The sequence below is a fragment of the Rhinolophus ferrumequinum genome, chromosome 27 (assembly GCF_004115265.2).
Source record: "Rhinolophus ferrumequinum isolate MPI-CBG mRhiFer1 chromosome 27, mRhiFer1_v1.p, whole genome shotgun sequence".
NCBI classification, from domain to species: Eukaryota; Metazoa; Chordata; class Mammalia; order Chiroptera; family Rhinolophidae; genus Rhinolophus; species Rhinolophus ferrumequinum.
The window spans coordinates 1,394,715-1,420,416 of NC_046310.1; the positions used below are offsets into that span (position 1 = coordinate 1,394,715).

The 25,702-nt window shown below is 43.1% G+C and overlaps 1 protein-coding gene across 4 annotated transcripts in view; it reads left to right on the forward strand.

Moving 5' to 3' along the window:
- The window catches only part of KIF14 (kinesin family member 14), a 45,798-nt gene that overhangs the window by 12,403 nt on the left and 7,693 nt on the right, over positions 1 to 25,702 (forward strand). For all 4 annotated transcript variants that reach the window (XM_033099907.1, XM_033099905.1, XM_033099909.1 and 1 more), the window contains 15 exons: positions 601 to 717; positions 1,061 to 1,176; positions 2,421 to 2,593; positions 3,443 to 3,590; positions 3,887 to 3,950; positions 5,842 to 6,026; positions 8,997 to 9,099; positions 9,826 to 9,986; positions 11,525 to 11,672; positions 13,407 to 13,559; positions 14,864 to 14,990; positions 16,713 to 16,806; positions 17,337 to 17,469; positions 20,280 to 20,380; positions 24,555 to 24,646. In XM_033099907.1, coding sequence (XP_032955798.1) covers positions 601 to 717; positions 1,061 to 1,176; positions 2,421 to 2,593; positions 3,443 to 3,590; positions 3,887 to 3,950; positions 5,842 to 6,026; positions 8,997 to 9,099; positions 9,826 to 9,986; positions 11,525 to 11,672; positions 13,407 to 13,559; positions 14,864 to 14,990; positions 16,713 to 16,806; positions 17,337 to 17,469; positions 20,280 to 20,380; positions 24,555 to 24,646 — 1,915 coding nt within the window. The remainder of the gene's footprint in view (positions 1 to 600; positions 718 to 1,060; positions 1,177 to 2,420; positions 2,594 to 3,442; positions 3,591 to 3,886; positions 3,951 to 5,841; positions 6,027 to 8,996; positions 9,100 to 9,825; positions 9,987 to 11,524; positions 11,673 to 13,406; positions 13,560 to 14,863; positions 14,991 to 16,712; positions 16,807 to 17,336; positions 17,470 to 20,279; positions 20,381 to 24,554; positions 24,647 to 25,702) is intronic.

The window sequence follows — 25,702 nt, forward strand, 5'->3', positions numbered from 1 at the left end:
TATCAATAATACATGGTGATTGTACAGTATTTGGAAAATGATATAAAAAAGTAAAAAATTTTTAAAAAATTCTGCATAGATTCTGCTAAGCAAAATCCCTCTAAACATTTTGGTTTATAATCTTTCGGTTCTTTTACAATCATACTTAAACAAATTTACAAAGCCTACAACAGTTGTATGCTATTAAAATTCTTTGCAAAGTATTGTTTTTTATAGCTACATAATGTTCCATTGACTATGTTGATTCCTCGAGTTTTTCTCTACTGTTGGACATTTATGTTGCTTTGAAACACTTTGCTGCTTTAGTGCTGGGATAGACAACCTTCGTGCATTAAGCTCCTTGTCTGCGTAGAGTTGTTTTGTGATGTAATGGAGTAGTCGCAGGTTTTCATTCCTTTAAAGTTGTTTGTTTTATTTTGGCAGAATCCAAACCCTGCTCAGTGCAGTCTTGAGTATTTATGTATTATCAATTATCTCAGATTCCAGAGGGATAGTTTGAAAAATAAGTGAGCAGCTTGTAACTTTCCCTTTAGAAGACCCGTATGGAAGTCAAGCCGTAGAAGAGCTGATGGTGTGTTATCTTAATACCATTGTCTACAGACGGAGTTTGTGGATGGGGAAGAGCACGACCACAGAATCACCAGCCGCATAAACCTCATTGACCTGGCCGGCAGCGAGCGCAGCGCCTCCGCTCAGACCCACGGGGAGCAGCTGAAGGTACACGTGGCGCTTTCCTTCGACGGGGCTCATCCCTAGGGCTTTGTTCTTAGGAGATTACAAAGGAAATACACTTAACCAAAAAAAAACCAACACACACACCTAAAATCTGTATCGGCAGTTTGTGGACTGCATTGCGGTGGTTTAAAGAGCGAGCCATACTTTTTGGTTATGATTGCTTTTCAAAGAAAATTGGCAAATTTTGCATCATGAGGAAGTAGGTAGTGTATGGAAGCCGGGATCGGGGCCGTAGTCATGGAGGGAAGAAGAATTTTTGTGACAGACATTGGTTTGGAGCAGAGCAGCCAGCTAACACTACAACCTGGTTGTCCCTTGTGTGCAGGAAGGCGTGAGCATTAACAGGTCCTTGCTGACTTTGGGGAAGGTCATATCCGCGCTGTCTGAACAAGCAAACCGCAGGAGGGTGTTCATTCCTTATCGCGAGTCGGTTCTCACGTGGCAAGTATCTTTCGAAGGTCAAAGAGTTCTCTGAAATGGAGTGCATATGTGGGGAAAAGAACAGCGGTCGGACTCTACAGAACTGTGGGGCAGGGAAGCAGTGGTTAGCAGTACGAATCCCACAGCCAAGCTGCCCGGGTTTGCATCTCGGCTCTGCATCCCACAAGCTCTGGGACTGTGGGCGAATCACTCTCCTCTAGCCTGTGTCCTCTCTGTAAAACGGGGTAATATCAGTACCTGTCTTTTAGGATTGTAATGATCATTCAGGGATTAATGAGACTCCATGCGCAGTAGGTCTCTATCAGTACAAGCAAATAACACTGTCCTTCCTGTTATTAGTGCCCGGGATTTGGGCATCTAGTGTCCCCATGCATAGTCCTGTGTGTGCAGAGGGAAACTGAATAGTTTTGTTTGCTTAGCACACTGGCCAGCATGGAAGTGTTTGATGTGTTTTCATTAATGAATGTGTTTCAGATACCCTCCATTCGGGTCATATCTGTACAGAGTTAATATCCAGTTCCAATAAGCATTAATGATAAGGGCGGCGTCTGTACTTGACAGGTGCATCTTCAGAAATGGTCTATTATAATATAATTGGCATCTGAAAACCTGTCAGGGAAAATCTGACCCTTTTTTATGCCTTTGAAACTTAAGAATAGTGACAGTGACAGTGATTCTTCATTAATAAAGATAGGCTTTTATAAAGATAGGCTTTTTAGTCTCATACGCTTTATTCTCTATTTTAGAGAATAAAGTCTTTTGCATTTGGTAGAAAACACATTTTTGTTTACAAGCCTGTTCACCATTTTCAACATTAACGAGAGCACCTTCTCGAAAAGGTTGTGGCAGCACTGGAAATACAGAGGTGGCCAACACACAGCTCTTCCCTCAAGGATGGGCAGAGGACACTTACCAGGGATGGTTAACTGTATTTTGAAATCTCTGCACAGATTATTGCTTCATGAAGCAATGTAAAAAGCGTAAGAGAGAATGAAGTGTTCCTGAGATCTAAAAACAGCTATCAGGTTGGTGCAAAAGTAACTGCGGTTTTTGCAATTATTTTTAACCTTTTAAACCGCAGTTACTTTTGCACCAACCTAATACAAATGCCAGAAAAGTTCTCGCTGGAGTGAAGAGTGTGATACTGCATTGTGCCCCTATTAGTTTGTTCTGTGCTTCCTAGGTAATTACCGTTATTAGGTTGTTGTAGAAGCAGAACCTCAGTAGGGCTCTTTTCCTTGCAGGCTGTTAAAAGAAAGCCTGGGTGGAAACTCAAAAACTGCAATGATTGCTACGGTCAGTGCCGCCGCCAGCAGCGTGGAGGAGACGCTGAGCACGCTGCGCTACGCTAAGCAGGCCCGGAAGATAGTGAACGCCGCCAAAGTCAACGAAGATGTCAACGCGAAGCTGATCAGAGGTGAAGGTTTTTCTAGAGGCTTACATTTCTTTGGCGACAGTTTCATCTCACATATTAATTTGGGCCCTGAAAATATGCAACTTAAGAAAATCAAAGATTTTTCCTGCTTATTCGTAGTAGATTCTGGTCGTCATCCTGCAGGGAGGGAGGAAGGTAGGTAGAGGGGCAGTGGGAGAGAGAACGAGTATTGAAACAACCAGGGAGCGGGCATAGAAGGCAGTGGGTACCGGGGACTAGGAGCAAAGGAAGGGCAGCCGTGCCCCGCGTCGCAGATACACAGCTGGCACCTGTCCAGTACTCAGGTCTCCTCGCAGGACCTTCCCTCTGTGGTCACCATTTGAGGTCTCGCCTGGTTCTTTGGTCCAGACGCTACTTGATCTGAGTTCTAGCACCGCTCTGGCGTCACGCTAAATGCCGCTCTCGATGTACCTCTTGGCACTCACCTGCTTAGGAGACACTGGAACCCCGCAGGGAGTCTGGACATGTCCTCCCCTCCTTGTTTCTGTGGAACCACCACCCTTTACCCCATCCTCTGGCCCCATGTCTGTCCCCGTGTAATTACCAGTGCCCCCTTTCCTTCTGGAAAGTGCCCTGCTTTGGACAGTGCATTAGACGGCCATCCTATGTACGAGGGGGAGAGTTCATGAATATGGGAGCACTTTTTTAGGTCAAGGTTAGGTAGAGATTGGTAGATAATTTAGGACAGTAAAACTGATTTCGGCAAAGATTCCATTTTACTTAGTAATCTTTAAAACTTCAAGCAAAATAGAATATTGGAGGATTATGCCGACTGTGTAAATTGTTATATATTAAATGTTACCAATCAGGCATCCTTTAACAAATATTTAGAATTGAAAGCAGAAATTGAAAAGCTAAAAGCTGCTCAAAGAAGCCGTCAGAATATTGACCCTGAAAGATATCGGCTCTGTCGACAAGAAATAACATCCTTAAGAATGAAACTGCACCAACAGGAGCGAGACATGGCGGAAATGCAAAGGTGGGCTACACCCTGTACCTTACTTGTGCTGCCTGGAGCCCTAGGACGCACCAGGCCGAGGTGGGGCGGGGCAGGGGCGGGGCAGGGGCGGGGTGTGGGCAGGCAGGGGCGGGGCGGGAGGAGGGGTCTAGGAGGACTCCGCCCATTTCTCCCTCCATCCTCCCCCGTAGTAGAGCAGCCCACGCCCAGACTGTCATATTTATTCCTAAGCGGTTTAATAATCTTTATTGATTGTCTCAATTCTCAATCATACATATTTGCATATTTTTAATTGTTATTTTGTTTGTCTTGGAAAGAGCATGGAAAGAAAAATTTGAACAAGCTGAAAAAAGAAAACTTCAAGAAATAAAGGAGTTACAGGTATCTCTCAACTTTCTAAACTGACTTAAAAGTTACAGAGGCATGTCAATAAATATGCAAATTTAATTTCTCAAATGCTTACTGTATACTGTATGCTGACCCTACAAAGCAAGGCTGTAAAGAGAATTAGTATACAGAAGTGTTGAGATCAAGAACCCGTAAGCTAATTGGAAAGTTAACATATAAACCGACTATCTAGTTCAGTAAACATTTCGTAAATGTTTGTGCTGTGCCGGCGTGGAGAGGCCAGGTGAGTAACGCGTAGTTTTGGCGCTCAGACCGCGCATGATCCAGAGGGAGGTCTACGAAATAGCATTGGGTGACTTGGTGAAGCATGAACCATCAGTGACTCCAGTTTTTAGGTGAAAATTGGCAGTTTCATATGGTTCCCCCGAATGCAATGCAAAGTACGTAACCGGTACAGAAGCAGGAGAAGGGAGGAAATAATGAACTCTGCTGAGGGCAGAGAAAGGGACAACTCAGCCTGATTTTGTGAGCAGGACCTCAGGCTCACGGAATCGGAGTTTCTAAGCAGAGGGATTCCACGTTCATGGAGGCACAGCGCAGCTTGGGTGTCAGAGAAGGAAGTTGTGAATTAATGCTGCTGACAGGTTTGACTGCAGAGAGATGTAGATTCAGACTACAGTGTAGTAGGGAACTTGAACTTGGGTGCACAGACGTGTTTTAAACAGAAGCTTCTGGTAGCCGTGTGGGAGACGGGCTTGGGGAGCAGAGACTGATGCTGGCAGACTTCCTCATCAAGGGGCCTGTGCTGACGTGAAGGCAGGCGACGCTGAGGGCTGGAGGAAGGCAGTGGCCGCGGGAATGGCGGGCGGAGAGCTGCAGCCAAGCGGCACAAAGGGGGTCATAGCAGAAGGACAGGGAGCTGCTTTTTCCCATGTGGGGTGTTGAGAGGAATGGAAAAGTCTAGACTGAGGCTGAAGTTCCTGAAGTGTGTGCGTTTGCACTGTGAAGTGACGAGGTCATAGCAGAGGTGACAAGCAGCCAGATGGCAGTGGCTGGGGCACGATAAGGGACGAGGAGACAGCCTCACTGGACTCCGCAAACCTTAGGTGAGGGCTGTAGGAGTCGGGGAGGGCTGTGAGCTGGAGGGCAAGCTTTGCCTCTGGTATGGTTTTGTTTCTTTACAGGATGAAAGAGACCTGGGCATTTTTATAGGAATCAAAAGTCCTTCATGGAGTGAGGTTCTAAAGGCGATGGGAGAGGATGTGTCAGGGCGAAGGTGCTGACAGTACAGGAAGTATTTCCAGTGATCGGTAGGCAAGTTGTGTAAGAATTCAGAAGACGGGGAAACGTCCATACAATGGCCAGTCCAGCGTCACGGAAGACATGAGATCTGAGTTGGGCTTTGACGCCAGGGTAAGATTTTGGTAGGCGGAGAAAAGGGAACGTGCTTTCCGGAAGGAAGAATTGTATGAGAGTAAAGGTGGGGGAGTTCGGGGTGCCAGAGGACGGTGGTGCGTCTGTTCCATCGGAGCAAGTGGATTGGAAGGTCATAGGAGGTGAAATGGGAGGGGTGTGTTACGGTTAGTTTATGGAGCTTAACATCCAGGCCACGGAGTTTGAGTTTTATCCTAGAGGAAGTGCGAGGTCATTGAAGGTGCTTGGCGAGCAAACTGACATTTTGAGAATACCCTTTCAGGAGAGTGAACCTGGCATAAGATGTAAACGGACTGAAAACAGGAAGAATTGTTGGCAGGCAGTGGGGAGCCGCCACAGTCGTTCTGCTGTGAATTGACGGGGAGACAAACTTCATTTATGGAGACTTCACATAGAGCGATTGTGATGTTTAATGTAAACCGTTCATTTTAAGTGAATGTAACAACTCCATGCTTGTGGTTATGGTCCATTTTTTTCTGACTTCTCCTAGAAAGCAGGCATCACATTTCAAACGGACAACCACGTGCCACATCTTGTGAATCTCAGTGAAGACCCTCAGCTGTCGGAGATGCTGCTCTACGGGATAAAAGAGGGAACGACGACCGTTGGCAAGTGTCACCCAGGCTCCCGCCACGACATCCAGCTGTCTGGGGTGCTGGTGGCTGACGACCACTGGTACGTGCGACTTGGAACAGCAAAAGGCACCTGTCCACTCAGTAGGCTGCATATCGCCGTGACATGTGACTTCCTGCACATGCGCACGCCTTTACACTGATTCTGTGGTCTAATTCTTCACAGGCACCTTTTACCAGGAAAAAGCTATGCTCTGTGTTTTGCAGGGATGACATGGGCACAAAGTAAAAACGCTCGCGTTTTCGTTTGGGTGTGTGTGATCTGGTGGTGGAGGGCATGGTTTCTTGGAATTATAATCACAGGCAGGAAACTAAACTCCTACCCATCTCATGTGGCAGGAGTTTCGGTTAGATTGCCAAATTACAGATTTTCGTTCCAGGTGAATTTTGGTCCTATGAATTGAACGCTTTTACAGGTACCGTTTGGCAATAAGATATGTGAACTGTCTGGGCTCCACGTTGTGTTTTCAAGGTTTATCCATGTTGATGCCCTTTCAGTTTCAGTGCTGGAAAGTATTTTATTGTGTTTATCTATCTCTTATGTTGCTACAATCTGTCACGTTGTTGATAGGCAGTGTGTGGCTTGTAACTTTTTGCCCACAATGTTGCAGTGCGTGTCTTTGTAGTGTCTGCTGGTACAAATGGGAAGATTCCCTTATGGCAGCCTGAGCTGTGAGCCCCCAGGGCAGCTGCTCGGAACTTGGGCAGCCTGGCCTGTCAGACAGCCACCTCTAGCTAGGACAGTCTTTCTGTTTACCCCCAGGGCTGCATAAATACTGTGATTTTCTAATTATGCCATCATCATAGTTTTTAAAGTTTGGGAAGCACTCTTAAATGTATGTCTGAGAGCAGAGATTTTAGGTTGCAAGATATGTGCGTGTTCAGCTTTACTGTAGGTAATTTTGAATTGTTTTCCAATATGGTTATTAGTTTCTACTCCCATTGGCATTGACGGTACCTGTCACTCCACATTCCTGCCAACACTTAGTACTGTTAGACTTTCATTTATGCCACTTGGGTGGACAAGATATGGTACTTCGCTGTGGGTTCAGTTTGCATTTCCTCCACTAACAATCTTCTCGAATGTTTTGTTTGTTCTTCAGTGACTTGCCCATTCACGTCTTTGTCCATTTTTCAATGAGATTGTTTTTTCCTTAGTAATTTCCAGGAATTCTTCATATACTCTTGTTGCCAAGCCTTTGTGGGTTGTATGTGTTGTAAATATGTTTTCTCCAGGGTGTGGCTTGTCTTTTCACTATCTTGTGCCTTTTGGTGGAGCGAAGTGCTGTTTTATTGCAGTCAGTCTTCCTTCGTGGTTGTCAATTTTTGTGTCTTGTTTGAGAAATCCTTCCTACGCTGAGGTCATAGAGATGGTCTCCTCAATTTTCTTCTAGAAGTTTTGAAGTTTTGCTTCCACATTTCAGTCCTTACGTAGTCTGGAGTTTTTGGTTAGGTGTGAAGTAGGGATATAAGTACATTTATTTTCCGTGTGAATAACCACGTGTACCAGTACCATATATGAAATAGTATGTTACTTTTGTGACCTGCAGTGTTCAGACAAAACACTTCCAAAAATGTGGGAGTCTGTTTCTTCCAACTCATACTCCATTGTCTTAATTACTTGAGCTTTAGAATGTTTTTATATTTGACATGGCAGAGCCCCTGCTCTTCAGGTCCTTTTGCTCCTCTGTTAACTAATTGTTTTCTACAACAAAAAAATCCAGCAGTATTTACACCAGTGGCAAAGATGTAGAACACGTTCCCAAAGAATTTAGAGCCAGGATGGGACTGGAAAGAGCCTGTATTTCCCCTTTCCAAATTTTCGTGTTTGTTTCACTAGACAGGAGCTGGGTGAGGGCTGGTTTCACTGTTTGTCTTCACTGCTGAGACAGATCTGGCACGTGGGAGCCCAGTGAATAAATGACTTCAGTACCACAGTGCACATTGGTGTTGGATGGTCTTGCATACTTAGTGCTGAAAAATAGAAGAGAGAGCTCACTGAGCTGGAGCCCTTCTTGGACTGTAGCATCCAATTCGGGCCTTGACAGACCATGGAGATAAGGAAGAGGACCTCCCATGTTGCAGTAATGACTCAAACAAAGGAAGGAAACTGATGTGAAGGCAAATTCGGGTGGGGCTCTTCTGGGGAAATAGTGGCAGATAAGGGGGCGTCCAGAAGGTGAGACCAAGGGGTTTTGATGGCGGAGTAGAATGAAGAGGAGAGGGCAGGGGTCAGAGCCTGCTCTGGGGCACCTGCTCTGGGGGTGCCTGCTCTAGGGCACCTGCACTGGGGGTGCCTGCTCTGGGGTGCTGCTCTGAGGGTACCTGCTCTCTTCCAGCCGCAGTAATGGACAGACCTTGGAGCCTAATCAGCAGCCAGAGGTTTTGGGTTAGGACTCAGCTTTTCTGCAGTTTCCTTTCTTTCTGTCCAGTTAGCCCAAAGGTAAATTGGACTTCCTTCCTAGTCTCTGAACAAAAGACTTAGAGGAACAGAGCGTTTCTAGCTGACATTCCAGTGTCATCATACAGCCAACGTCCATTGAGATTCTCTTAGCTGCATACTCTCCTGTCTCTAATACCCCACTTTTCGTGAGAGGAAAATGTTTGTTGTTTGTTCCAGTATTTAAACTCATAGAAAACCAGAAAGTTAGAAAAGTGAAAAATAAGAACACTAAAAGACTTCCATTTAGAGGTAAACCATTGTCAATATTTTAATATGTTTTGGTTTTTTTTTTTTGCGGGCGGGGGAGGTTTCCGCCCTCCCCCCAAAAAAAAAATTAATACAATGAAACTCTTCCTTCCACTGGAGGATAGAATTTCCTGAGAGGCCAGGCTTTTTCATCAACACATCAAAATCTAGTTGGAGGAAAGTAAGAGAATTTTAAGTTATTGTCACAAATTGATGTGAACCTTAAAGCAAAAGAAAGAATCCTCTCGGGCTCGTCAATGTGTTGCTTTTTTCTTCCTTTGGCGTCTGTCCTGTAATGCTAATAGTGTGTTTCTATCTTCACAGTACTGTCAGAAATTTTGATGGGACGGTGAGTATTGTCCCAGTTGGGGAAGCAAAGACATACGTAAATGGAAAACATATTTTGGAAGCCACAGTATTACATCACGTAAGTTGGCCGGTGCCAAAATGTTAAGTTGCTTGACTCTGGGCAAGTTGTTCAACTTATTCAAGTCCCAGTTTGCAAATTTGCTTTTCTATTTGTTCATGAACCGCCTTTTTTTGGTGCAAAGACAAAAGTTCTGAACGAGGCCCGCTCTCAGCATTGTTCCGTGTCCAGTGACAAGCCGGGCTTTACGGTCAGGCCATACATGGTCAAAGGGCTGGCCCTGCCATTTGCTGGGTGACCTTTGGAGAGTTACGGTGTCTGTGTATCACCCCTGTTTGGACACCTGCGAGCGCATTTTAATGATTGCAGTGGGGGAACTGGCAGAAAGCAGCCTGTTGCAGGCACACCAAGACATACGGGCACTTCATCTGTGTCCTGTGTCAGGCGGGGGGGGTTAAAGGACAAGAACCGTGTTCGGGTCTTAACAGCGGCTGCAGCCAGGCAGCTCGAGAAAGCTTGTTACTGCTGCTAGGAACCCCCCGTGCCTCAGTTTCCTCATTCCTAACATCCAGAGGACGACGTGTATCTCCTGGGTTTGGGAGACGTGAGTGACAGGGGATGTATGTAAAGTGTTTAACATAGTTCTAGGCATGTAGGAAGCGTTTCATAAAGGGCGGTTGCTGTGCTGTCTATGTTTATCGTTACTTGGACTGACTGCATGGAATGACTGAGCATAGTAGTCTGGTTCAGACTCGCTTCCAGCAGTAAATGTCTTGTGTGCTTCAGGGTGACCGGGTGGTTCTCGGTGGAGACCATTATTTTAGATTTCATCATCCGGTGGAAGTCCAGAAAGGGAAGAGACCGTCTGGTGGAGATGCTCTTACGAGCGAGGGTCCAAAGGACTTTGAATTTGCAAAGAACGAGCTGCTCACGGCACAGAGATCGCAGTGAGTGCTGTCGGGGTGAAGCAGTAAGGCTGGGGGGGGGTGGTCTGTTTCTGCAGAGTCAGCTCCCGCGAGTCTCCAGGACTGAACCTTTGGGTGCTGATTTCTAGGGACGTAGCCTTGTCTCCTGGTACATCCGTTCATTCCACTCGTGTCTGCCCTGCCCTAGTCCTGGGAATAGAAGAGCTGAGACTTAGCTCTCACGCTGGAGGCATTCATCATCTCGTGGGGTGACAGACACACAGCAGGGACAGAGCCCGGCTCCGTGCGGGGACTCCTGGTGCCGGCCGGGATCAGCGAAGGTTTCTAGAGGATGAGAAGACATCCCCTGGAGTGGAGTCCTTACAGACTATTAGAAAGTAGCCAGCGGAGAAGGCGGGGCGGGGCCGGGGTGCACACTTGTTCTTTCCTTTTGCCCAGTTTTAGCTCGTGCAACATTGTAGTATTTCTGATGTAAGCAGTATCCTCCTAAACGAAATGGTTCTATCTTAAAGGATATGGGATCGTTCAGGAACTGTACGCAGACACGAGATAGACATGGTCAGAGTGACATTTTTAGGGAGACCACCAGGACCCAAGCCTGGATGACAGGCCGCCAGTGCAGTTAAGGGACGACTAAGGGAAGATAAGTGCTGTGTGCTCGGGGAGGAGAGACCTGTTAGAGGGGGAGGCAGGGCTCCGTGACCAAAGGGAAGAGGAGGAGGAATCGGCGTGACGAGCTGGGCTGGGCTGGTCCTGCTGTGTCCTCTTCAATGTCTGAAGTTGCTTTGCTCTTGTTTTTGTTGTGCAACATGCATAGCACAGAACTCACCTTTAAACGAGCCCTAGTGTCCAGTTCAGTGGTGGTCAGTGCAGCCACATTGCAGTGCCACCATCACCACCATCATCTCCAGAACTTTCCCGTCTTCCCCACTGACGGTCTGTCCCCACAACACACCAACTCCCCACCTGCCCTGATAACTCCTGGCCCCCTTTCTTTGGACATTCTTATTTTCAGTAAAATTGGGAATGAATGGAAATGTCTGTTATAGATGGTTCAAAATATACGGTACAGTCTCTGCTTTATCAGCCCGTGTCACGTGCTTTTGGATGCATTGCCTTATTTTCCTACTCTACGACCTAAACATGAAAGATACTGATACATGACATAACATTTTTGCTCTAATCGCTGTCGGTTTCACAGAAGAGACCCTTATTTTGTGTTCACTATAATAAGTCTACTGTTTGCTGCAGAGCTCACCATAACACCATGTTTTTACATAAGTTATTTTCCTTAATCATCAGAAAAGTACATCAACTTAACTATCAGGCAGCTGCAATAGTAACTAAATTAAAAATAAGCAATTTTGTTTTCATCCTTTAATTTTTTGTGTGTAAACAATTCTAAAGCTAATAAAAATTTAAGAACACTATTGACAGACTGTTAGAAAATTAGTTTTAAGATAGAAGTTTTTGTTTAATGGAAAACATTCTAATGTGGTGCAGAACGTTAAATGAAGAACTCGTGACAGCACATCCTGTGAATGTTTTTCTCTTTGTAGACTGGAAGCAGAAATAAAAGAGGCGCAGCTGAGGGCAAAGCAAGAAATGTTACATGGCATCCAGATTGCGAGAGAAATGGCTCAGCAGGAGCTCTCTTCTCAGAAAGCTGCGTATGAAAGCCGGATAGAAGCGCTGGAAGCAGAGCTGGTGAGAGGCAGAACTGGTTCTCCTTTCTCTGCCCTTGGCCTCCGTGACGTGTGGCTGTGACGTGCTTGTGTCCTGTGACGCGTGGCTGTGACGTGGTTATGTCCTGTGACACGTGCTTGTGAAATGGTTATGTCCCATGACGCGTGGCTGTGAAATGGTTATGTCCCGTGACGCGTGACACGTGAAATGGTTATGTCCTGTGACATGTGCTTGTGAAATGGTTATGTCCTGTGACGCGTGGCTGTGAAATGGTTATGTCCTGTGACATGTGCTTGTGAAATGGTTATGTCCTGTGACATGTGCTTGTGAAATGGTTATGTCCTGTGACGTGTGGCTGTGAAATGGTTATGTCCTGTGACATGTGCTTGTGAAATGGTTATGTCCTGTGACGCGTGGCTGTGAAATGGTTATGTCCTGTGACGTGTGGCTGTGAAATGGTTATGTCCTGTGACACGTGCTTGTGAAATGGTTATGTCCTGTGATGCGTGGCTGTGAAATGGTTATGTCCCGTGACATGTGGCTGTGAAATGGTTATGTCCTGTGACGCGTGGCTGTGAAATGGTTATGTCCTGTGACACGTGGCTGTGAAATGGTTATGTCCTGTGACACGTGCTTGTGAAATGGTTATGTCCTGTGATGCGTGGCTGTGAAATGGTTATGTCCCGTGACGCGTGGCTGTGAAATGGTTATGTCCTGTGACACGTGCTTGTGAAATGGTTATGTCCTGTGACGCGTGGCTGTGAAATGGTTATGTCCTATGACGCGTGGCTGTGAAATGGTTATGTCCCGTGACATGTGGCTGTGAAATGGTTATGTCCTGTGACGCGTGGCTGTGAAATGGTTATGTCCTGTGACGCGTGGCTGTGAAATGGTTATGTCCTGTGACATGTGGCTGTGAAATGGTTATGTCCCTTGAGGCGTGGCTGTGAAATGGTTATGTCCCTTGAGGCGTGACTGTGAAATGGTTATGTCCCTTGAGGCGTGGCTGTGAAATGGTTATGTCCCTTGAGGCGTGGCTGTGAAATGGTTATGTCCCTTGAGGCGTGGCTGTGAAATGGTTATGTCCCTTGAGGCGTGGCTGTGAAATGGTTATGTCCCTTGAGGTGTGGCTGTGAAATGGTTATGTCCCGTGACGCGTGGCTGTGAAATGGTTATGTCCTGTGATGCATAGCTGTGAAATGTTACGTCCCTAGGAGCTGGGGGAGTGTCAGTGTCAGCGCCATAGGGCGCCTTAGCCTCCGTGATGTTTACTTGGGGAAGCACATTGGTGGCAGACCCGTGGCTGCTGGAAGAAACAGAAAATGCAGGAGCTTCTTATAGGTCCTGTTTTATTTGAGCTCTTGTGTGTTCCCTGGTCCTCCATTTCTCGGAATTCTCCCACGGTCAGCTCAGTGTCACAAATAGACCCTTGGCAGCACTACGGTGATGAGTTTCCCCAGGGGCCATTATCACTCCTGGTACCACGCTGGGCCCTGCAGGCTGTCTCCATGGCCTCTTGCATTCTGAAACCCATTTAGGGGTGCGTACTCACAAAGGTTTGACTGGTGATGCTTATTTTTGGTTAGATTTGTCACCGCCCATGAGGAAGAGAAGCTACAGAGCAGCTTTCTGTTAGTGAGTCAACTTCTTGTGCATTGATTAAAGAAAGGGACCTTTTATACATTTTGACTATCTTTTTATAAAAAAATGGTTTGTAATTTTGTCCGAGTTATTTTTTATTATTGTTCTTTAAAGAAAGAAGAGTCTCAAAGGAAGAAAATGCAGGAAATTAATAACCAAAAAGCTAATCACAGAATTGAGGAATTAGAAAAGACAAAGCAGCGTCTTGAACAGGAAATATACGTCAACAAGAAGCGCTTAGAAGTGGAGACGTTGGCTGCAAAACAGGTGATTTCGTCTTATAGCTAGTGTGAGCTACTTGGAGGAAAAACTGGATTTTTCTCTTTTTTTCAAGAACTTACGGCATCTGAATAGGAGGTAGCCACGCCGTCTCCAGCTGAGAAAGGCCTTTCTTGTCTGACCGCTGGTGTCCTGGCTCTGCCCAGAGACCTGCCTCTGCGTCACACACACGTATTTTGAAGAGGACACAGCTGTCCTTTCCAGCTGGTTCCACTGCACTTTATGCATTCACAGCTGTCCTGTGATCGGTCATGCCAAGTAATGTAAAAAGAGAAACAGTGCAAGGGCATGAAAATGGCAGGGAGAAAGGCACAGCTCTCACCCCAGTCCCACCCTGATGGCGGCGTGGGCCACCTGCCCGGGGACTCCTGAGGGCCACGGGCTCAGGCACCGACCCGTCACCACTGAGGGCACAGCACCTCCAGGGCCTGCACGTTCACCAGGTTCCCGGACTGAGGGCAAAAGCAAGATGGCAGTGCGTTACCAGCGCCCGTCCCTTTCAGTCGGCCTCTGGCCATGCTTTCTCGTTTCGTGAGGGCTTCTCAGAGTGGGGCCCCCAGACCAGCAGCGTCCGCGGCACCCATTAGAATGCAGGTTCTCAGGCCCCATGCAGAACTGCCGGCTCAGAAACCGCTTCCGCAGGGAATTGTGGAGGTCCCTGACGATGCGTTGGTCGTCGGAGCTTAATCTCAGCTTTACTCCAAGGGGCAGTTTTGTCTCTTTTCTAACTTTGTGGCGGGGGTGGGGGTAAAAGAAAATGCCCCTCGTGACCCTGGCATTCGGATGCCGTGGTAACATGGTGGTCATACGTCACTCGTCAACCCCAGGACACCGAGGGGTAGTCGGCCACCTCGGCTTCGGGAGAGAAAGCAGAACTGGTTCCGTCTCGAAAACGATGATTAGTGGGCTGTTGTAAGGCTTATTTGTGGCAAATGAGGCTTTTTGGTGTCCATTACATTTGACTTTTTTATTTAGTCAACAGATGTTCTTGAATACGGGCTTTTTTGAGCAGTTTTTCCCCTTTTTTTTTTTTTAAAGGGTGTTTTTTTTTGGGTACTTTTATCAGTGAGAAGAAACAGGTTAATCTATGTCATCAGAAATTCTGAATGATTCTGTTGTGGGGGAAAATCATTTTATAAAGTTACTTTGTCAATCATTTTTGAAAGCCTTTCATGCTCAAGAGAACATGTACCGTGAAATGAGAGGTTTAGTTATGGTGTCACCATTATCCACCTGGCTTGACAATCTCTCTTTGCATGTCTCATGTGTGGGTCTAAATGAATATCACTTAGGCTTTAGAAGACCACAGCATCCGCCATACGAGAATTCTGGAAGCCTTGGAAGCTGAGAAGCAAAAAATTGCTAAAGAAGTGCAAACACTGCAACAAAGTCAGAGCAATAGAGATAAAACTTTTACAAGTGAGTATATAATGATTTTAGCCAGGCATTTGCCAACGTTGTGCATGTTATTTCATATAATACAGGTTAGAGTTAGTTGCCTTTGTCTATTAAATGTTTTATTCTAGACGTTGCTAACTTTTCTGGATCTAAATGAATTCATATAGTCACTTTTTAGAATAGTTATTTATAGTATTATGTTAACGTGTGACATGTTTTTAAAAATACCATGTCTTATTCTGATCCTTAATTCTTATATCTAGACTGTGCTTAATCACTGAGTACTTCATTTTCTTTTTCATTTGGACATTAATTTTTGTGAACATTCTTACATTTCTATGTAGAACACAGCATGTTTTTAATGTAAACCTTTTTTTTCATGATGGAAAATTTCAAACTATAAAAGGAGACTGATTGGTATAATAAATCCTGACGTACTTCTCATCCCGTTTCAGCCATCATCAGCACATGTTCAGACTTGTTTCAGCCATCCTCAGTCCCTACCCCCTCGATATTTTGAAGCAAATTCCTGACTCCTTGTCACTTGGTCTGTAAATACTTCACTGTGTATTTCTGCATTAGATAAGGACTCTCTTTTCTCTGTCACTTTAAGCATAATTATAGTAGTTTTATCGCACATTAAATATTAATAGTAATTTCTTATGCTCATTAAATATCTAGGCCATATTCAAATTTCCTGGGTTATTTCATAAATACTTTTTAATGTTTGGGTTGAATCAGGATGCAAGCACGACCCACATACCTATCGTGCTTGGGAGCCCTTTAAAAGTCTCTTTTAATCTGTAAATTCACTCTTCTCTGTCTCTTTCTCCCTGTCATTCATTCACTGAAGAAACCAGGTGCTGACCGTGGAGAGTTGCACAGGTTCTGGGTTTTGCTGATTGTATCTCCACGTGTTCCTTAGCAGCTTCCTCGGCCCCTGTATTCCCTACAAAGTATAGTCATTTCTACAGGCCCGTCGTTCAGGTGCAGTTTGTCAGCAAGAAGACGTGGTGGCTGTGTTGTATACTTTCTGTAACTTCTATTTTGAAATCCTTTGAAACGATTTATACTCTTTATATCTGTTGCAACAGATAAAGAAATACATTGTATTTATACATCTTTTTATTTCTCTTAGGACCTAAAACAGTATCTTGCAGTGAATACTTGATTTTTTTTTGTTTATACGAATAATGAGTTTTATCCTTTCAAAAAATGTGTTTATAATTGAATACTGGTTATAAGTTTGAACAATATAGAAAATATTTACGATAAAGTCTTACATTTAAATTAGGAAAGTGGAATTGTGGATCATATTGTTTCCCTTTTTATGTCCTGATATAGCTATATCTATTTTAAATTTTCAGGCAAAATAAAAAAGGATTATGGCTCTGTATAAATAAGGCTGAAGGATGCTTTTAGAAATTAGGGGAGAAAAATCATTAAAGATAGTAGACAGAAAAGCATTGTCTTCGGCATTTCCTCTCTCATAACATTTTTATCTTCTCTATGTCAACTTCAGTTCTCTTCAATGCCCCACAGATGAAAGACCTCATTTTATATGAAGAATATTTCATTGCACCAACAAGGGTTGAAGAAGTTAGTCAAATATCAGCCCTACCTTCTGTAATATGTCGTTAAAGCCATTCGTTTCAAGTCAGGCGTTTTTTCAGGAATTGTTCCGCCTACTGATATGTTCGAGCTCGTTTTGTATTTGAATCTTCCCTGTGTGCTTTCTATCAGTCCAGACAAATTGGAGCTCCATGAAACTCTCAATGATGATTCAGGAAGCCAATGCCATCAGCAACAAATTTAAAAGATATTATGTTTTCGGCAGGTGAGTTTGATTATCCTAATCGTAAAGTAATTCTTTGTTTTAAAGTGGTTGACCTTCCTATTATTTTTCATTATTATTATTTTTTAGTTTCTCTAAAGACAAGGTATTGTAAGTGTCTGTCTAGGAAAGAGCAGGTGTCAGAATCCCCAGTGACACGTTCAGGCTCCCCTTTCAGAGCTCACTGTACCATGAAAGGCTTTCAGCAATTAACAGACTACTGTATTTTGTGAACAGAACTATCTTAGATGCTTTAGGATTTACTGTTTTCCTTTGAGTTGAGAATTTATCAGTATTTTACATTATAAAAGAAATATCTTATTAAAATTTTTTGGATTTGTAAATTTTTATATAAGAAGTTGTTTTAATGTAGCATATATTAGACATGATTATCACTATAATAAAAATGCTTACCTATGGAAAGATTTCATCAGTGGCTGAAGTTGTACGGAAGTTACTCTAAGTCAGCGAACTCTCAGTATAGATGGGCGTATGTGTTTCCCGATGAGTATCTCCTGTGGTTTCTCCTGCAGACACGAAGCGTCCGATGGGGGAAGTGGCGCTGACACATGCGTCCGGGTACGAAATCTGCGGCTGGGCATCTCCACCTCCTGGAGCCTGGAAAAGTTTGAATCCAAGCTTGCAGCCATGAAGGAGCTGTATGAGGTCTGGTGTTCCTAAAATCTCTCTAGACTTTTTGAAATAAAAAATATGAAAGTGACGTGTTCTCAGTAAAGAAAGTTTGGCAAATGAAAGAGAAAGCAACTCATGTTACAAAACCAACCAGGCATGACAATTAAGTATATTTACTTTACTTTTGCCTGTAGATAGGTTTATTGGGTTCTTTTCATATAATTATGACTGTAATGGAGAAATTTAGTGCTGCATCTATCGGTATAATTGTGTGTTTTCAACATTTTACATTTAAGCTTAAGAAGAGGAAATGTGAAGACATAAAGCAGTTTGCATCATTTGAAATGATCTGCAGTGCCTGATACTGTGCGCTTTTACATAATTGTGTGTACACGTCCCCATTGCTGCGCTCTGGATGTTTCCAGTGGTTTGCTGTTTTAATAGTCACAACTATAAGAAGACCTAGACACCTGTTCATTTTTAATACCTTATTTCCTTGTCTTCTACTTTATAAAATCGTACCAAAAATATGAATATTTTTTATCATACTTTGATGCCCACAATTTGCTCTCCAGGAATATTGCTACTTACCAATGTTACCAGTGTGTTTTAATTAGAAGTGAATCTGAGGGTTTGACTCTTTGCTTCGTTGTGGGAAAAGTGCGTGTTCATGTCTTTTGAATTTTTAAACAGCTGAAGTATGGGTAATGAATTAATATATTTATAAAAGTTCTTGCATATTTTGATAACAAACCTTTATTTTACAACATACATTGTTCCCCTGCTTATGTTGGCTTTTTCTTGGTTTCATTTTGTTATACAGGCATTTTTAATTTGGTGTATTTGAATCTATCAGTCTGGAGATCTTACTGAAACATTGCCCACTTCTCTGAATTTTCTTTAAATTGTTTTGTAAACATTTACATGTTTGAGTCATGTACAACAGTGTTTCCCTGAAAATAAGACCTAGGTGGACAATTAGTTCTAATGCATCTTTTGGAGCAAAAATTAATATAAGATTCGGTCTTATTTTTACTGTAATATAAGCCCAGGTCTTATCTGACATAATATAAGACCAGGTCTTATATTAATTTTTGCTCCAAAAGAAGCAGTAGAGCTGATGGTCTGGCTAGGTCTTATTTTCAGGGGAACACAGAATTTATTGTGGTGTACTTGAGAGGTATGAATATAAAGTTAATTTTTCTCTATATTATTTATCTTATCCCTAAAACATTTCATAAATACTTGCAACATGTGTTAAATTGTTGCTAATATTTGTTAAATATTTCAGATTTAAACAATGTGACACTATATGTCATTAGATTTTACACTACTTAGATAATAACAATAATGAAGTTATTATATATTAAAACTTATGGGATGCCAAATTATAGCCTTAATGTTTGAGTTATTTAATGAAACAATGAAAAGAAAGTAAATAGTTGACTCAATCTAGAAAATAATAAAACAAAGGAAAGCAAATAAAGGAGTCATTAAAAATAAAAGCAATAATTGATAAATTAGAAATTAATAAACTGAAGGCCTTGTTCTTTGGAAAGATGAATGTGTAATTTTAGGAGTAGACAGTGGCATTAAAGTAAAGATAACAAAAGCATTTTAAAATTACATATAAAACTGTATGCTAATAAATTTGATAATTTTCTAGAAAGAAAAGACTTTCTAGTAAATGATAAATCATGAAAGGTGACTTAATAGATGAATAACCAAGCAATAAATTAAAAAGTTTGTCAACAAACCAGCCTCAAAAAAAGACATTGGGAAAAAACAGTGGGGATCCCAGTCAGTTTTTGGAGTAAGCTCTTGACCCTCCAAAGAATGGATAAATCCTAGTCTATTTGAACTATTCTAGAACATAGTGAAAGATGGACAGTGTCACAGTTGTCTTAGGATGCTAGAATAATTGATTCAAATCAACACAAAAACCACAAAAACTGGAAAGATGATTCAGAAGAGAATTATAAACCAATCTTAATATGAACACAGCAATAGAAATCGTAAATGAAACCGAAAGATATACTCAAAAAATAGTTATACCGTAATCAAGTAGGGTTAATTCCAGGAATGCGGGTGTGTTCCTAATAGAAAACCCCAAACACTGACAGGAACCCTAAACACTGACAGTGTTTATCTCTAAGTGATGGGTTTGTGAGTGTTTAGATTTTTTTCTTTGTGTTTATATGTATGAATAATTTCTAAATTTTCTCTAATGAATGTGAATTGCCAATGTAATTAGAACAACACAAAACTGTACTGAGGTCATTTGATCATTCTTGTGTTGACGGTAGACATTAAAATCTGGTGGGTGAGTGACCCTCAGTATTACCTTCTTCCTATTTTCAACTGTTCACTGCACTGTTCTTATTTTTCCATATAATTACACTGTTTGGTACTTTGTTAGGACTTTAATTCTTATTGCTTTAAATATTTAAATTAAAATATAGATTATTATCATGATCATGGTATATTCAACTAGCAAGTGATTGAGTCTTAACATCAGATTATTCTTTTATTTCTCTCCTGAGGATTTTATCTTCTTTGTTTTTACTGCCTTCTAAATCCTGTTTATTATTTCTGAATTATTCAATGACTGCTGTTGCTTTTATTATTATTTATTTTATTATTTATTATTTTAATATAATTCCAGCATTATGTGATTAATTTTTCACTTGATCAGGAATGTGATTGTTTTAGACTTTTATTAGGTAAGCTGTAATTTTGATAATTTTTTATTTTAAATATAACAAAGTAGTTAGACTTTTTTTCTTAGTTGCTAAACATTTTAAAATTCATAATTAATAGAAACTCTGTTTTATTTTTTGTAGAGTAACAGCAGTAACAGGGCTGAGGATATCTTCTGCGATCCTGATGACGAATGGGAAGCTGACATTACCAATGCACCAGTTTCTTCATTTTCTAGAAGGAGGTAAAGACATTTGTGTTACTGGTTTTCTTGTCTGGGTTTACACGTGTCACTTCCTTATTTTAAAAGGACTGTCTATTGTTGTGATGGATGTGAACCCAGTAATGTAAGAGAAATGGTATGTTACCAGTCCAATCACAGCACTTAGGGCACCAAATTGTTTGTCAGTTAAAGTAGGAACAAAAATGTTCAGTATTTCAGCATATATGTCTTCCGAGCAACTTAGAATAGCATAAATCTAATGTCCTATAAAAATGAACAGTGTTTATTATTTGTAAATTACCCTTTCTCAAGAACTTGGCACATTCTCTGATACTTTATTGTATGGTACAGAATTTGACATGCAGTCCAGTTAGTCTGAGCACCACAGAGGAATAAATCCTGGTGATAGAGAACTTTTATATCGGACTATTGCTGCTTATTAACTAAGAACATAAAAGACTTCCACAGTGAATGGCTGCTTTTCAAGGAAAAGCTCGTTCTGCCTGGGCCTCAGAAGCTTGGTGAATAGAAAGGCAAATGATTCCGAATAATAGAGAAGCCGTGGCCTTGGAACCAATGTAGCTGCTTCGTTTGCTTTATAAACAAATGCTTCTTTTTAAATAAATCCTTCTTAGTTTGGTGTTTAAACAAGGCTACTGTCTGCCATGTCCTGAGGATACAAAGATGAATAAAAAGTCGCCCCATTCTTGAGGAGCAGGAATCGAGGAAACTAGAGGGCCAAGGCCGGCTGGGAGGGCTGGAGGACAGCTGGGTTGTAGCGTCAGGAGGACGAGTCAGTGCGGACGTGCTGGCTGTGGGCTGAGGCGGGTGAAGGCTCAAGGACGAACCCTGGTTTCACCTGCGGAGACTGACCAGGGACAGTAGCGTCCCTGAGATGGAGGGTGAATGGCTTTGAGGTAGGGGGCCTCCAAGTGTATACTCAGGGCCAGCTCTCTGGAGGTGGGAGCCAATGGCCTTCATACCACAGAACCGTTATCGTCACCGAGAACGTTTATTGAGTGCTTCTAAGCGTTATCTCAGGTGGCACTTACCCCACACTGTCAGGTTGGCGCTGTCATTACCCCGTGTACAGGTGAGGCTGAGGATTTAAAGAGGTGAAGTCACTTGTCCAAAGCGGCCGAGCTGAGGAGGGAAGAGCTGGTTCTCCGTCCAGCTCTGAGTGCCGCCAAAGATGCTGATTTGCTTGACTGCTGTGCTGTGTGGCCTCTCTTTTGCGTGTGAAAGAACAGGATTGTTCTGGTTAAATAACTTTTTTTAACTTCATCGCCTTCAGCCACAGCTCAGCATCCATGTGGATTTCCAAACCTTTTTAGGCCTTTTTTGTTTTTGATCGTGCTTATTTTAATCTCATTTATAAAATCTCAGACATGGATCTACTTTATGGCGCCCTTTCCCATTGCTTTTCTTTTACTTGCTACATGGTAACTGCTAAGTTACGGTAAGAAATAGCCAAGACATAACACTCTATACACTTACGTTGTGTGTGATATACATAAGAGCTGTGCATTTCAGGCTGAAAGACGTACGAAGCAGGTCCTTTAAACAGATTGAGCTCGCTGAGTCTAGGGAACACATCTCTGTCCCCTACAACATAGTAAAGTGAAAAAGTCACGTCAGAGCCTGGCTTCTAATCTGTGCTCGTGTGGCCATTGAGCAAGTGACAGTCCATCTTAGGCTTCAGTTTTCTCAGCTGTAAGATGGAGACACTAATACATTACTACTCTACGAGCTTATCATTAAGAGGAAGTGAGGTCATATAAAAGCTGCTGCTTCTCCTGCTACTTCTACTGTGACCGCCGGGGGATTGATGGTGGTGGTGATGGTGGTGGTGACGGTGGTGATGGTGATGGTGATGGTGGTGATGGTGGTAGTGACGGTGGTGATGGTGATGGTGGTGGTGAAGGTGGTGGTGGTGATGGTGGTGGTGGTGATGGTGGTGGTGATGGTGATGGTGGTGGTGGTGATGGTGGTGGTTGTGGTGATTATATGATAACCCTGCTGACTTGTAATGAGGATTAGAGATAATGTAGGTAAAGCTCCTCCTACAGTAGATGGGTGTTCAGTAAATGGAAACTCTTCTTATTGGGTGCTTAATAGATTTGGAATACAGACAGGATATGATTTCTGATCTAATCCCAATAAACAGTGATCTCTTCAGCTGGTTTGTCTTGCGGACTTCAAAGCAGAATCAGGCTCTGGCACAAAATGAAACGGTCCTTGGGTGGAATTGGATGGCTAGGGCTCGGGATCCTAACGCCAACCTACAGTAACATAAACCTCTCAAAAAATCAAACCAGAACTCCAAAGCCATCAGAAGGTGATTTATAAATCCCTTTAGATGTTAGAATTACTGGTTTCTTCTTATTTTTTATTATAAACAGATATAAATCTTATTACTTAGGATTGTGGATCACAATACAAGCATTAATGATTAACAAGCATTAAAACTTCAGCCTATTGCATGTTGACGACTCACATCTTATTTATTTCCTGCTGACTTTTAGGTTAATAATTAGGAATCAAGAGAAGTTTCAATCGTTACTGAAAAATCAAAACTTTTCTTAATATTTTCTAAGATTTTGAAATTCGGTGTTTTCATTTGGCAGAGATGTTTTGAGAACTTGTATAATTTAAAAGCAGCATTAAAAAAATGAATTGCTCTTGGTCAGAGGCCTTGTAAGTGAAGTTTCAGCTTTGTAAGAATGTTTATGACAGAATCGCAAATGCTGTGAATGGCTGCAGGGAATGGGAACGCTGGCAGATTCTTAATTATGGAAGTGTCTCAGGGCAGTGAGTGCTGCAGTAAAATAGACCGGTCTGGCTGCCTGTAGACTTTGATAGGTGCTGTTGACAGTGAAAAGGAAAATTTCCCCTGCTGTTAAATAAAAATTCTTTGAAAGGAATGTGATAAGCACTTTCTTTATTTGAGTTTAAACATTATTTACCTTCGACAGTGGAGAAGGAATACGTTTTCCTAGTTTAGACTCACTGTCAGAATGGGCCTTTCCTTTCACTCCGAAGTACAAAACACTAACCCTTAAGAGTTGGCGTTTCCTCTCCCTATTACCTGTCCGATTTCTGTGTTCTTCTGTAGGAATCCACGGGGAAGGTTGGTACTGGAAACATTTAGGCCACGACAGATAGAATATGCTTTTGTTTACCAATCTTTTCAACAAATAGTGTTTTTCTTTGCTTGGCCAGCAATAGTCGAGAGTTCTGTTAAGGAAAAGACTTCAGAGGAGCCACTAGATTTCGATCCAAGGCCACAGCTCGAGCGGTTCACACAGTGGGGGCTGGCGTCGGAGCTTAGAAAATGGATAGATGATGGCAATGTTTAAGCAGGCGGCTTTTTGCAGAAGCAGTTAGAAAGGAAGAGCCACAGCCAGAAGCCAGTCCCACACGGTGCAGAGATCTGGGCGTTTTTATGGGGAAAAGAGGCAGCAAAGGAAGACTGAAGGTGGAGCCGTTCCTCCATTTCTGCTGCAGTTCACCTTGTTCTGCTTTTCACACGGCGTAGCAGAGATTTATTTGAATATTTGTTTTCCCAGATCATTTATTTCCCTGTTTAAAATCCTTCCCAAGAGAGTGCGCCGGGACAAAACCTCAGCTTCCTCACTTGACGTGCCAGGCCCGCCTCGGGCTGGGCCCTGCGCGCCACCCCGCCTCCCTCACGTCCTGCACTGCAGCCCTTTCCACATCTCAGGGCCTGTGTCCGAAACATGGTTCCCTGCTTTCCACGCCTGCTCCCTGTTCGGCTGGCCGCTCTTCCTCCCTCAGCGTCGCTGCTCCGGGAGGCGCCCCCGCCCCGTGGGCCAGGTCAGGTTCTCCGCCTGAGTCTGCCACAGCTCTCTGTGCTCTCACCACACGCCTCACGCTGTTGTAATTATTTGCCCAATTCCTCTGTTCCCTGTGAACCTGAAGCTCAGGGAGCCCAGAGCCGGTAAATAATGGTACTCCATAAATATTCACTCAATTAATTATACTCACAGAACAATACTTGTAAATAATCAAATTCTTGCTTGGTGAACCAAATGAAGTTAATCCTTGATGAAAATGTCTCTGTGAAAAATACACACGCACAACCATTTTCTTTAGAGAACTTAGAAACGAATGTTCTCAGTGATATTATTCCACGTGGGATACAAGAGCTAATCTCTGGCTTCCCTTTTCTCAGGAGCAGGAGCTTGGTGAAGAACAGAAGGATTTCGGGCTGTTTGCGTGACATCCAAGCTCTCCCAGCTCAGAATTCGCATTCTTCATATTCAGGTGTGTCCTTCACCAAATGTTCCTATAAATGTCAGGTCCTGGCTCTACCACCCTCGTTTCGTGTCCTCATGCAAGTCCTTTAATCCCCTGGAAGTTTCCATTTCCCCTGTAAAACGAGCAGCTGGACCCCTTCCACTTGTAAAACTCTTTGGTATGTGATTTATTTCAGAGCCTTTAGCAGACTGGCTAAATTCAGATGCAGAAGATATGTATGTGCAGAAATGCACAGGGATATCTTCTCATAACTAGAAGAGTAACATGCAGAGAGTGTTAGCATCTGTGCAAGGAGGGGGGCGGTGCGCACGTGTCCGCCAGGGCAGGTGAGGGGCTGGGATACGGTCATTACGCTCAGGGTGGTGTCAGTACTGCCTCGTGCTGCAGCTTCTCTTTCTTCTTTCTTATCTTTAGTCTAGACTCTTGCTAGTCCCCACCCTGTGCTTCATTCTACCTTCCTTTTAGTTTGCTGTTTATAATCGCCTATGAACTGGGCCAGAAAAACAATCTTCTGTATTCGCTGAGAATCATTTTACTTATGTGGTAGCTTCCGGGACCAAGTCGCCCCCGGGGGCTCCGAATGAACTCTTTAGAGCTTTTCCGTTTACACGAGGTGTGGACAGCGCTTAGGAAATGTCTGAGTCTGTCCCCCAAAGGCGAGGTCTGTTAAGGGTAGATGATCGTTTCTTCCAGCCTGTCTTGGTTATAGTATAACCTGCAGAAGGAACTGCTGTAAAGTAGAGCTGCTGAGACATCCCTCCTAATATACTTGCTCTGTCTCCTAGTCTTCCAGCTCGTGAGTCAATGAAATTAATTTTATTTATATTATGATACGTATGTTTATTATGTTTACGTTATTCTGCCATTGTTTTCCCTGATTCAGGTAAGTGTTACCAAATAGTAAATAAAGGCGATGAAACGAAGGGTGTTCACTCCTCTGTGATTTGTGCTGCGGTTGAGGATGGATGTCATTTGACAGGGCAGTGGGTTCTTCATGGATCTGCCTTCACCTTGGCATCTAGAAATGAGGACGCAGTGAGACGAGCATAGCCTGCTTTGGGT